This window comes from Podarcis vaucheri (genome assembly GCF_965113315.1).
Source record: "Podarcis vaucheri genome assembly, chromosome: 13".
NCBI lineage: Eukaryota > Metazoa > Chordata > Lepidosauria > Squamata > Lacertidae > Podarcis > Podarcis vaucheri.
In genome coordinates, this window is record NC_138751.1 from 47,558,056 (window position 1) to 47,570,828 (window position 12,773).

General features: G+C 49.7%; 1 protein-coding gene and 1 long non-coding RNA gene across 2 annotated transcripts in view; both read left to right on the top strand.

The window, feature by feature from the left end:
• The first annotated feature begins 1,828 nt into the window (after window positions 1-1,828).
• The window catches only part of VAT1 (vesicle amine transport 1), a 32,635-nt gene continuing 21,690 nt past the window's right edge, over window positions 1,829-12,773 (top strand). Inside the window, exon 1 of the mRNA XM_082195024.1 lies at window positions 1,829-2,357. Coding sequence (XP_082051150.1) covers window positions 1,932-2,357 — 426 coding nt within the window. The 5' untranslated portion in view covers window positions 1,829-1,931. The remainder of the gene's footprint in view (window positions 2,358-12,773) is intronic.
• LOC309516432 lies at window positions 4,218-7,657 on the top strand. The gene is made up of 2 exons (XR_014212915.1): window positions 4,218-6,533; window positions 6,586-7,657. It is a non-coding gene; the product is annotated as an uncharacterized lncRNA (long non-coding RNA).

Genomic DNA, 12,773 nt, shown 5'->3' on the forward strand with positions numbered 1-12,773 from the left:
CCTAGGACTTGCCGATCAGAAGGTCAGCGGTTCGAATCCCCGTGACGTAGTGAGCTCCCGTTGCTAGGTCCCAGCTCCTGCCAACCTAGCAGTTCGAAAGCACATCAAGTACAAGTAGAGGCACCGCTCCAGCGGGAAGGTAAATGGCATTTCCGTGCGCTGCTCTGGTTCGCCAGAAGCGGCTTAGTCATGCTGGTCACATGACCCAGAAGCTGTACACCAGCTCCCTCGGCCAATAAAGCGAGATGAGCGCCGCAACCCCAGAGTCGGCCACGACTGGACCTTTACCTTACCAGTGTAAAAAAGTCACAGCTTCTTCCCAATGAATCCTGGGAAATGTAGTTTGGGAAGGGTGCTGAGAGTTCCTGGGAAGGTCTCTATTCCCGCCACAGAGCTACAATGCCCAGAGTTCCTTGGCAAAAGGGACTGACAGTTAAACTACTCCAGGACCTGTCGCTCTGTGTGTGGAATTGGGGGGGTCTCCTAACAATGATCAGCACCCTTAATGGACTACAATTCCCAGAATTCTTTGAGGGATGCAGCGACTGTTTAAAGTGGTATACTGCTTTAAGGTATAGCGCAGATGGAGCTCAATTTAGCGCAAACCTAGGACACCTCAGTGCTAACCCATAAATCAGGATAATTTATGAATCCTTTTTAAATCACCAGACTATTTAAACTACTGAACATTCAGCCACACAAAGTAACTAGTAGTAGATAGGTAGCCGTGTTGGTCTGCCATAGTCAAAATAAAAAAATTCTTTCCAGTAGCACCTTAAAGACCAACTAAGTTAGTTCTTGGTATGAGCTTTCGTGTGCATGCAGTGTGCATGCACACGAAAGCTCATACCAAGAACTAACTTAGTTGGTCTTTAAGGTGCTACTGGAAAGATTTTTTTTATTTTGACAAAGTAACTATACAACCATTAGAAGACACCTGAAGGCAGCCCTGTACAGGGAAGTTTTTAATGTTTTATTATGTTTTTGTAAGCTGCCCTGAGTGGCAACCCAGTCAGATGAGCTAGGTTATGATGAGGATGAGGATGAATGGAAGAGATGGAATGTGGGGGTTTTTTTGGGGGGGGTGACAGAATAGTGTTCCACTCCCTAGTGAGTCACGGGATTCAAACTGGACTCACTGATCAATTTTTGGGTCCAATCCAAGTACAAAAAGCAAGTTGTGAAGCACAACTCTAGGTGCAAGTTACAAGAATTTGGGGCGGGGGGGGGGGAGAGAAAGGATCAAATTAGTAGAATTAGGTGTGATCAGAACAGAAGGCCAATCTATGCAAGGAAGACAAATTATAACCAGCAGAATGGATTGAGAGAAACGTGACTATACTTTACAAGATGATAAGGGGATTTAGAAAAAATAGAAATAGCATAATAGAGATGGGTGCTAAGACAGACGCGAGAAACGGAAGCGCATTTAGGATTAAGACCATTTGAATTCAGGGAGGCTTACTCGCAAGGAGACAAGGTGGTTGCATGGTAATTCTACGTGTATGCTCACATCGGAGCAAGGCCCTTTCAGTGCAGCAAGGCTTACTTCTAGGTAAACGCGCATCTGCACGCACTTACTTGGGAGTAAACGCCATGGGAGGAGAAGCTGGCTGCATTTTGCGTCAGAAAGGCGCACCCAGCCTCCTCCTCCTCCCAGTCTCCGCCTCGCTTTCCTGGAAGCCAAGCCGAGTGGGCGTCCAGGATTGACGGAAGGAGGGAGGGAGGGAGGCAGTCCGCGGCTCCGCTCCCCGGGTTTTCCTTCCCGCCGCTCCGCGCCCGCTTCCAGCTCCGGCTCTTGCGCGCCGCCTCCCCTCTCCAGCTGTTTTACGCATCTGGCCAGCCGCGCCCTCCTCGCCTTCTCTCTCTCGCCTTTGCAGCAGCAGCATCTGCGCGCAGCCCGACGGCTCTCTGCCAGCTCCGAAGCTGCCATGTCCGGGGAAGAGGCGGCCGGGGGCGACGCGGGCGCCCCGCAAAGCGCCACCGCGGCGCCACCGGAGCAGCAGCAAGAAGCCACTCCGGCCGCGCAGCCCGCCGAGGAGGGCAAGGCTGCGGGGGCCCCGTCGGAGGCGGCGGCTGCCGCTGCTGCTGCTCCCGGGCGCCAGTACCGGGCGCTGGTGCTGAGCGGCTTCGGCGGCTACGAGAAAGTGAAGGTGCAGACGCGGCAGCTGCCCGCCGCCGAGCCCAGCCCGGCCGCGGGCCAAGTCAGCGTCGAGGTGCGGGCCTGCGGACTCAACTTCGCGGATCTGCTGGCCCGGCAGGGGCTGTACGACAGGCTGCCGCCGCTGCCCTTCAGCCCGGGCATGGAGGCGGCCGGCACCGTCTTGGCCGTGGGCGAGGGCGTCTCCAGCCCCAAGGTGGGTGTCGCGGGGTGGGGGGGAAGCGTCTCCGGTTCGACGGCGGCTGGGCGCGGACTCTGCTTCCTTTCCCCCGCACTGCAGGGAACGGTGGGCGTGGCGGGGCAGGGGGGGGGGAAGCAGCCCCCCCAGGAGGGCATCTGGATGCGTGGGCGGGGGGGTGTTACGTGGGCGAGCAGCCCCCCCCTCACCCGTGGGGAACCCGAAGGTTCGAGGGTGGCGCTGGAGAAGGTGCCTAACCTTAGAGAGCTAACCGGGCGGGGCTGGGAGGAACGTGGCGAGGCGAAGGATCCTGCCCTGCAAAGGGGGGGGGGTCGAGAGATGGGCGCGATCCCCTCCCGCCCCAGGGGGTTCTACCTGTCTGGAAAGTGGGCGTGGAGCTGAGACAATGGAAGGGTGGGGTGGGGGTGCGTGGGAGGGGGCGCCCCCTCTCCACCTTCAGCTGAAGTGGGCGCCCCAGGGAGAGGGGACTCAGGAGCCCCCCACCCCCACGAGAAGAGGGTGCGATCCGGGACCCACCCAGAAGGGGAAATAGATGTGGGCAGGAAGACTGCCTGGGGCAGGGAGTGTCTACGTCTTGGCTGGCTTGGGGAGACGACCGAAATGCTTTCGGGTGTTTTTTTTTGGGGGGGGCAGGATCACGCCTCCCTCCCGCTTATGCAAGAGGCACGGGGCTTTGTTCCTGATCTCATGCTTTGCCTCGGGCTTGTGGGGTGGGGTCATTCCTTCGCATCTGCCCTAGATGTCCAGAAATGCAATGTGGAAATGACACAGCCCCACCTTCTCCCCACAGACTTGGGATTAGCAACAGAGGGTGGTCCCAGATGCTGTGCTGCACTCTGCACATGCCTGGAGCACAGCATACGCTCAGCAGGATGGGAAGGAGGCTGGAGTTTGTCACATTCTTCGGAGGGGGACAACCGCACCCTGGTGACTGGGGTTATGGACCCACACACCCCACTGTGTGTTGTGCAGGGAGCTGCACAGTCAGTGGGAAGAGATGCAGAGTTTCTTTTGGTGGCTGCTGTTTACAATCCCTTCCTTCTCCAGGGTCTCCACAGAGGGTTCTTCCGAGAGATTAAGTATTTATTTATTTTCTAAATAACAGCCGCTGCCGCCACCCTGCATCTGAGGGGTTAATTTATCCCCTCCACCCTGTCACCTCAGCTCTTCCCACAGCCACTATTTTGGCAGTAAGCTTTATAACACCAATAAGGCTCATTTGAGAAATATAGCAATACAGTGGTACCTCGGGTTACATACGCTTCAGGTTACATAGGCTTCAGGTTACAGACTCCACTAACCCAGAAATACAGTGGTGCCCCGCAAGACGAATGCCTCGCAAGACAGAAAACCCGCAAGACGAAAGGGTTTTCCGTTTGCGAGTTGCTTCGCAAGACGAATTTCCCTATGGGCTTGCTTCGCAAGAAGAAAGCCCATAGGGAAATCTCCGGGGACCTCTTTTAAATGCTGGCGGTGGGGAGCAAAGCCTCCCCTTCCCTCCGGCCTTCAGAAGAGGTCCAGGAAGGCCGGCGGGGGCCGAAAGGCTTTGCTCCCCACCGCCAGCATTTTAAAAGCAGTCCGGGATAGCAGGGAAGCGCTTCCCGCTATCCCGGACGGCTTTTGAAGGCAGGCGGGGGGGGGAGCAAAGACTTTCGCCCCCCCGCCCGCCTTCAGAAGAGGTCCAGGACCTCTTCTGAAGGCTGGCGGGGGGCGAAAGTCTTTGTCCCCCCTGCCTGCCTTCCCAGAGGCTTTTAAATCGCCCCGGACAGCGGAGAAGTCCTCCGCTGTCCCAGGACGATTTTAAAATGCCGCCCGCCAGCATTTTAAGATCGCCCAGACAGCGGAGAAGTCCTCCACTGTCCCGGGGTTTTTTAAAATGCTGGGGGTGGGAAGAAAAGCCCTTGTCCCCCCCCCAGCCTTCAGAAGAGGTCGGGGGACAGACTGTCCCCGGACCTGGTCTGAAGGCGGTTTCCATAGGAACGCATTGATTGATTTTCAATGCATTCCTATGGGAAACCGTGCTTCGCAAGACGAAAAACTCGCAAGAAGAAAAAACTTGCGGAACGAAATAATTTCGTCTTGCGAGGCACCACTGTATTACCTCTGGTGAAGACCTTTGCTTCAGGATGAGAACAGAAATCGCGCGCAACACCATCAGGAGGCCCCGTTAGCTAAAGTGGTGCTTCAGGTTAAGAACAGTTTCGGGTTAAGAACGGACCTCTGGAACGAATTAAGTATGTAACCAGAGGTACCACTTTACCTGTTCCTGCTTCTTTTCTGTGTGTTCATATGGCACACGGTTATAAGGTGCGGTGTGTATTTAAAGTGTACCGGTTATCTCAACCAGTTCATTAATCGCGTGACTTAAAAGCGGGCTTGAGGCTGTGAGTGCAACAGAGAAAATAAAGCAAATCTTAACTCATATGAGTTTTGGGGGGGCATATAGGAGGGCGGAGGCCTTATCCGCAACTTCTGCTTCACCTCAAAGGCATTCCCGGAGACTTGAGGCAGAATTCAGGCGAACCCTGTTAATACTTTAAAAGAACTCTGGAGCTATGAAAAGGGGCCCTATGCACATTTTTAAATTAATTTTTGTTCCTATCCTGCTTCCGTGCCACCGCCACCCCGACCTCAAGGTGGCGTAAGTGGTTCTCCCCCCCCCATCCCATTCAATCCTCACCACAACCTTGGGATGTCCCAGGATTACCCAGTGAGTTTCGTGGGTCTGTGGGGATTTGAACCCAGGTCTCCCAGGTCCTAGTCCAACACGCTAACCACTGCACCACACAGGCATACATCCTGATGGACCTATGTGGAGCTCTGCACCCAAGGGAGAATTATAAGTGGCCCAGGGTCTCCCATTCCATGGAGGAGCCCGTTCTCCACCTTGCCGAGCACCCGTTGTTGTGGGGCGTGGCTTCTGGTTGTGACTTCACTCTCCCACCCCCTTGTCATGGCGGTTTATATGAACATCCCTTTGGTATGTGGTGAGCAGTGGCTTACCTGCAAATTCCATTAGCTTCTGTAGCCAGACTCTCCAGGGGCGTGGGCGTAATCAGAAAAACATAGCAATTTCAAATATTTTCTGGTATCGATTGCTTTCAAACTGGAGGCAAAGCACGTTGAAGCTTCCTTCAAGGTTTATTTTTGCAAGGATCAGGCAGGCTCGCTTTCCTTTGCACGCCGTTGCTTGAGAAGAATAGGACTCCTTTGCAAATTCAGAGAGATTGCTGGATTGCCATGGATTTCTTGAATAAACCTGATGTGCAACCGTTTTCATCACTGCCACTTGATAAGTGGTAATTAAGACTCGGGTGTCTTCAGTATGGTTCTTCAAACTAGCTAATCTTGCGATGAAAAGCCATGCTGGTTTCTGCTTCCTGTCTTGAAAAGTACAGGGTTTGGTCCCTGGGTTTTCACCACAAAAAGCCAGTCTTGAACCTGTTTTACTGGCTGCGTCCCAACAGAACCCCAGAAACAAGGCCTATAGTATTCTGTTGTTCTTTGAAGAGGCTAAGAAGAGGTCCGATGGGAAGGGCCATAGCGCTTTCAGGGTTGGATCCAGAAGGTTCCTGGTCCAATCTCTGCCATCTCCAGGTCAGGCCAGGAGACGGGTCTGCCTGAAGAGCACCGGAGAGTTCTTGCCAGTCACTTTAGCGGCAACACCGAGCGACGGCCTCTGCAGACATCCTTTTAAAGCTGCGTTCATAATGATTTGCCCTCGTGATGGTTATACACGATCCCACTCTCGATAGTGTCTTCACCTGCGAAGGTTTTGCGGCAGACATACTGCTTCATCTCCAGTCTTTTCATTTCCTGAAATGTGGTATCTTTTCATACCACAAGTGTGCGTCCTGCAGTCATTGTACTGTAGTGCAAAGCAATAATACAATAACACATTTTGGGACAAATAATAAAGTGGGTATAATAAAGTGGATGTGCAGACAGTCCAGTATAACTCCGCCACTGTTGCATTAATGATATGATGCGGAATACACCTGCAAAACAAAAGCAACAACCTAGAATATGGGACAAGGGCCTAACTTCGGCATGAGGTGTCTTCCTACGTAAGATGACCAACTCAGCACCACAATTTTAGAGGCAGTGGTGAATTCAGCATGGGATATGAGATTTCCATCATTCTGGTTCAGCAAGACCTGTGTGTGTGTGTGTGTGTGTGTGTGTGTGTGTGTGTGTATATATATATATATATATATATATATAGATTTGTAAAGTATAATTCCTATAGCATTGGAGATATGCCTCAAAAACCTCCAGTTTTGCAACCAGAGGTTTCCGGAGTCAATTACATGCAAGTCTTCGTAAATTTGGCCCTATGTTCTGGTTTTATTCCGGTTGAAGAACTATGGCATACCCTGGCCTGGAATTTGAATAGTTGCAATAATATGTAGAAGTCCTAGCCCATGGATTTCTAGGCAAGATTTGTCCTTACTGAAAGGCCCCAAAGGTTCAAAATAAATTGGACCAGAACATTGAAACACCAGTTGGAGCAGTTAAGGCGGCCAACCTACTTGAAAGTCACCTTGGCAACCAAGTTCATTGGCTGGGCGCTTATCTTGCAAGCAGAGAGTTGGCTGGTTACTTCAAACTGATTATGGGTAATTCAGCCACCAACCTGCTTCCTTTTTTGCCCTCTGCAAGCCACCGCCCCTCAAGTTCCTTTGTTTGGTCAACTGTGTCTTTAGAGGCAGCCCTAGAAAGCATCTTTGGAGGAGACCAGGTGATCTAGCTGACAGTTCCACGGGTTGCATCTTTGGACTAGAAGAAGTGGCCAATGAGCTTGGGGGTGTGTGTGTGGAGAGAATGTCCTGCAGCCTCATTGTGCTGTGCCTCCTTCCCGGCCTGATCCAGCTAGCTTCTCTTCTGACCAGTGATGATTCATAGACTGGCTTATGGGATTGCTGAGTTAATGGGGAAGGACTGTACCCCACGGGCAGAGCGGAAGGTCCCTGGGATAACCTCCAGGATACCCAGGTGGGTACTGGAGTGAATGGGTGTTAGGGGAAGGGTAATCGTACACCTTGGAGTAAATTGTCCACCTCTGGTCCCTGTTATGTACTGAAGTTCTCACCCTGGGCCAACAGGGGGATACTGTAGATAGTTTTCACTCAGGTCCACATATTCGAATAAGGAATTGAAAGTGACGTTCAGTGATTGGATAGTTACAGAAAGTTGTTACTGTTGCGTTGTAGTGGAGCTCTATATAAGCAGGCTGGCTGAACCCTTCAGTTCAGTTCTGTTCTGGGTCTGTGAATAAATAAGAGCTGTTTGAAGAATTGCTGTGTCGTCTGATATGTTCACCCACAACTTAACAGTCTTCATCCTGCACTTGGCTCCTAGAAGCTGTCAGCATGTGACAGCGGCCACACCCTGGGAATGGCTTCAAAGGTTTCAAGCCCTGGGTGAGTTAGGGACTTCCCCTGCATGCAAAGACAGGCTCCGGAGGATTGAACGGCCGAGACCAATTGTGGGTCCAATGGTCAAGAAGGAGGTTTCTGCACCTGCCGTAGAGGGAAGTGAGGGGCAGGTGGGCTCATCAACCTGTGAAGGTAGCCCATCTCTGAGAAGGAAACCCAATACAGTGGTACCTTGGTTTATGAACTTAATCCGTTCTGGAAGTCCGTTCTTAAACCAAGGTGTGCTTTCCCATAGCAGCGGGGGGCTCAATTTGCAAATGGAACAGACTCAACAGGAAGTGAAACATGTTCTTCTTCCAAGGCAAAGTTCACAAACCAAAACACCTACTTCCGGGTTTGCAGCCTTCTTAATCCAAGTTGTTCATAAACTAAGCTGTTCTTAAATCAAGGTACCACTGTATATTGCCAGGTCAAAAATCTCTGGTGCCGCTCAGTTCAAGCCGTGCTCTGTGTGCATTGTGTCATTCGTGGAAGACGTAGCAAATTAGGGGAAAAGTTTTGCTCAAGTACGCGAGGCTTCCAAAAGGGCTTTGAGTCTATCAGTTTTTCGGGGGGGGGTTCCCCAACTGCCCCCTACCCTGTGTCCAATTTCTGATGGGAGTTACGGTTTTTGCCAGATACTCAGGCAGCAACACACAGTTTGTCAGTCTAGTGCACTTGTCTGCTCCTGTAATGGGATGCAGATTTGATGTTCCAGCTGCCTGGGGTGTTAGCGGGGGTGTTGTGGTTGTGTGTGTGTGTGCCAGAGACGGGCTGTTATGGGCATTGGGGAATCTTGCCGTCACCATTCCCACAAGAGACAACAGCTGGCTTTTTTGCTATCTAAATGGGCCTCGTGCTGGGAAAACGCAGACAGGGAGCAGCTCCTAGACAACGTCCCCTGGTGTTCTCTAATTATTTCTGCCTCTTTACCTGTGAGTTGGGTGTGAGGGGAATAGAGCATCTCCATTATCCTTAAGGAGGAGCGGAAGATTCAGTGGGGGGTTGGGCACAGCTGTCTCTGCCCTGCCTGCTCCTTGCAAGACTTCTAAACCTTCAACTGCAAGTCTTAAAAAAAAAGAGTAAAAAAAATTTACAGCAGCTGTAACAGAGAAGGAAATGCCATAGGGCTGATTGCCACTAGCTGCTGATTCTGTAGGTTCACCCTATCTGTATTCAAATACAGTCATAAAACAGGAAGAATAAAATTGCGAGATAATGAAATAATCCTCCTAGGCCTTTACTGATCTCTGAGCCAGCTCATGCAGCCTCAAACCCTTACAAAGCAGAAAACAAATAAGGCACTCTAAGCAGTCATAGTTCACCCTTCCAGGGCTTGTGTGGCCTCGCCTGATTCAGATGTTCCAGAGAAATAGTCCTGTGCTGGTAAAATTTTGCCCCCAAATCTCTTAAGAGGTTGCTCCCGATGGGGAGGCACCTGATATCACAACTACCAGGGGGCTGGGAGATCATCACTCAGTGTTGTTCTTTGAAATTGATCCTGGAAGATAGGACTGGAACCAGTGCCTTCAATACCCAACTCATAGAACTGGTTCACGGGAGGCCATCGTCAATGGTATCAAAAGCCACTGAGAGATCAGGTAAAAGCCACAGGGTCACACTCCCCTTGACTCCCCTCTCAAGGCGGCCAAGGTCGGATTCAGTCCCATATCCTTGCCTGAACCCCAATTGGAATAAGTCAAGATAATAGGCTTCATCCAAGCGTATGTGCAACTGTTGCTGTGTAGGCCCTGGCATTTTGCTTTTGGTGCACGCCCTCAGGAGACAGGGCATGTTCATCTGTCGCTTTCAGAATGGTCGAGAGTAAGTGTGGACCGCCAGGTTGGATTACCTGAGAACCTTGCGTAATCAAGGAAAGATTGACAGTTTCCTTTCCCCTTGAGTTAGAGGCCTTGCCATGTTATTATGTGTGTTGTTTCTTTACATTGCCTGTAGTTTCAGCTTCTGTTTCAAACTACAGGTAGGTAGCCGTGTTGGTCTGCCATAGTCAAAACAAAAATAAAAAATTAAAATTAAAATTAAAAATTCCTTCCAGTAGTACCTTAGAGAGCAACTAAGTTAGTTATTGGTATGAGCTTTCGTGTTCATACACACTTCTTCAGATACACTGAAACAGAAGTCACCAGACCCTTATATATAGTGAGAGGGTGGGGAAGGGTATTACAGTGGTGCCTCGCAAGATGAAAAGAATCCGTTCTGTGATTCTCTTCGTCTAGCGGTTTTTTCATCTTGCGAAGCAAGCCCATTGACGGATTAGCGCTATTAGCGGCTTACCGGATCAGCTGATAAGCGGCTTAGCGGCTTAGAAAAGGGGGGGGGACCCGCAGGAACTCGCAAGACATTTTCGTCTTGCGAAGCAAGCCCATAGGAAATTCGTTTTGCGAAGCACCTCCAAAACGGAAAACTCTTTCGTCTAGCGAGTTTTCCGTCTTGCGAGGCATTCGTCTTGCGGGGCACCACTGTACTCAGAAGGGTGGTGGGAATGGGTGATTGGCTGATAGGTGTGGTAAACCTGTTGACGACTGTTAACGACTGCAATTGGTCTTACAGGAAAAAGCAAGGGGTGAGAGAGCTAAAAATAGCTTTATCATGTATAATGAGATAATAATCCAATGTCTCTGTTCAGACCAGGTCTCTCCATGGTTCTAAGTTTGGTAATAAGTTGCAATTCAGCAACTTCCCTTTCCAGTCTATTTCTGAAATTCTTTTGTAATATGACATCTACTTTGAGATCTTGTGATGCCAGGAATCACAAGACAGAGAAACCAGTAGAATACTTCAATCTCCCAGGACATTCTATACAAGATTAATAAAAAGAAAGAAAGAAAAAGAAATGGTATGGGCGCTAAAATAAGGTTACCAAATTTGTTTCAATGAATCCGGGGGGACACTTCAAATTTGATGGATTTTGTACGGGGACCGATTTGTAAATCTGGGGACTGTCCCCGGGAAACAGGGACGTCTGGTAAAACCAGTGGCAAAAAACCCCACAAGCGACAAAAGCTTAAAAACACATGGATACAAATAAAGTCTGGATCTTGCAAATCCTGCCCCACTCAAAGAGGCCAGGCTGATTAGTTGGTTCTTGGACAATAGCCCTGTAACTGATACCTGTCAACTTGGGGATGGCTCCGTCTGTGGTCACAAAGTGCATCCAGTCTGTGTTGATTTTGGCACTGCTCTGTGGATGAGGAATGTAACATCCATCACAATGGCTTTTTGTCCTTTGGGATTGTCATCATTCACCTACCTTGTGTTGCTCCTCCCCTGAATATCTTGTTTATTCGAGCAGTGATCTTCCTTCCTGGCTGCAGCAAGAGAAGTCCCTTTATAGCATGTGGCGGCTGCTAGTCATCTTTCCCACCCTAAAAACAGCCTGCTTCCCTTGGCTATTTTAAATTAATTACTAATACACAAGGCGATAGCTGGACCTGAGGAAGAGCAGAGAATTAGGTCAATGCATTCCAGCTAATGCCAGAAGAAGTGCGTGCTACGTATTACATTTCAATAATAATAATAATAATAATAATAATAATAATAATAATAATAATAATAAATTATTATTTATATCCCGCCCATCTGGCTGAGTTTCCCCAGCCACTCTGGGCGGCTCCCAATCAAGTGTTAAAAACAATACAGCATTAAATAATATAAGCATACATTAAATTAAATTAAGCACAAAGCCATGAGGTAATACTTGATATCCTCCTTTGGGGCGGCCATTTTTGTTTTTCTGCTTTTTATTAGAGACGCAGCTTTGGCAGACACCATCCTCGAATTCTCCTAGAAAGAACTTGCACTCAGAAACGCCGTCGTGCTTTCTTACGTGAAGCACATCTTCCTGATTTCGGTTATTGGAAAACTGTAGAGATGAGGTCATTGTCACGAAGAGAAACTTGGCTGAGCGGGTCTAGGGCCCTGGCTGAAGCAGGCGTTCCTTCTAACGTAAAAGGAGAGGGTGCCCTGGAGGGCTTTGCAGTGGTCCTTATGATTTGCGCTGAGATGCTCTTGCTAGGTTGGAAGCTGGCCCAAGCCGTCTGTCATGGAACCACGACTGGCTCCGTTGGAGGCACGTTCAGGCATCCTGCTTGCATGTAGAATCTCAGTGGTGTCCAAACTTTTTTCAAAGAGGGCCAGATTTGATGAAGTGAAGGGCCGACCAAAGTTTTTGAGCTTTTTTTGGGATTGAAGTTGTTAAGGTGGATTTTTAGGACTTTACCCCAGGAAATAAACTGCCACAGGGGCTGGATTCAACTGACCGACGGGCCGGATTAGGCCCCCGAAATGGATTTTGGATATTCCTGATGTAGATCCTACACTAAGCTCAGCCCCTGCCTCACTATTCCCTTTGAGTAGTTCGAGAGTGAAGTCTGAAGTGGGCAATCTCTTCTCCCCATGCATATTTCTGGCATGAGACAGAACCCTGCAAAACTGGGAGCGGCCATAGTTTAGCGGTAGAGGATTTACACAAGGTTCGAGATAGAGCAGCTGGGAATGTCCTCTGCGTGAAACCCTGGACAGCCATCAGTGTTTCCCAATCTTGGGTCTTCAGCTGTTGTTGGACTACAACTCCCACCATCCCTTGCTAGCCATGGTCAAGGATTGTGGGAACTGTAGTCCGAAAACAACTGGAGACCCAGGATTGGGAAACACTGGACTAGACAGTAGTGAGCTTCATGGACTGGTGGTCTGATTCTGCCTGCAGCAGCTTCCTGCATCCCTTAATTGGGATCCTAAATTGTGTGGAGAAGGGAAACTTTCTGCTTTTACCCTCCATATTCTGGAGGACCTCAGAGATAGTGATGTGGAGGGAGTGAATTATTCCTTTTTTTTAATTATTAAATTAGCAGGCTGCCCTTCATCCCTAGATCTCCAGGTGGTTCACAAAACCTAACAATACACCTAGGATTTGCGGGTGACCTTTGAGGCTTTTCCAAATCGTTCTCTTCAAAGTTGCCTCTTTGAAGCTACTTAA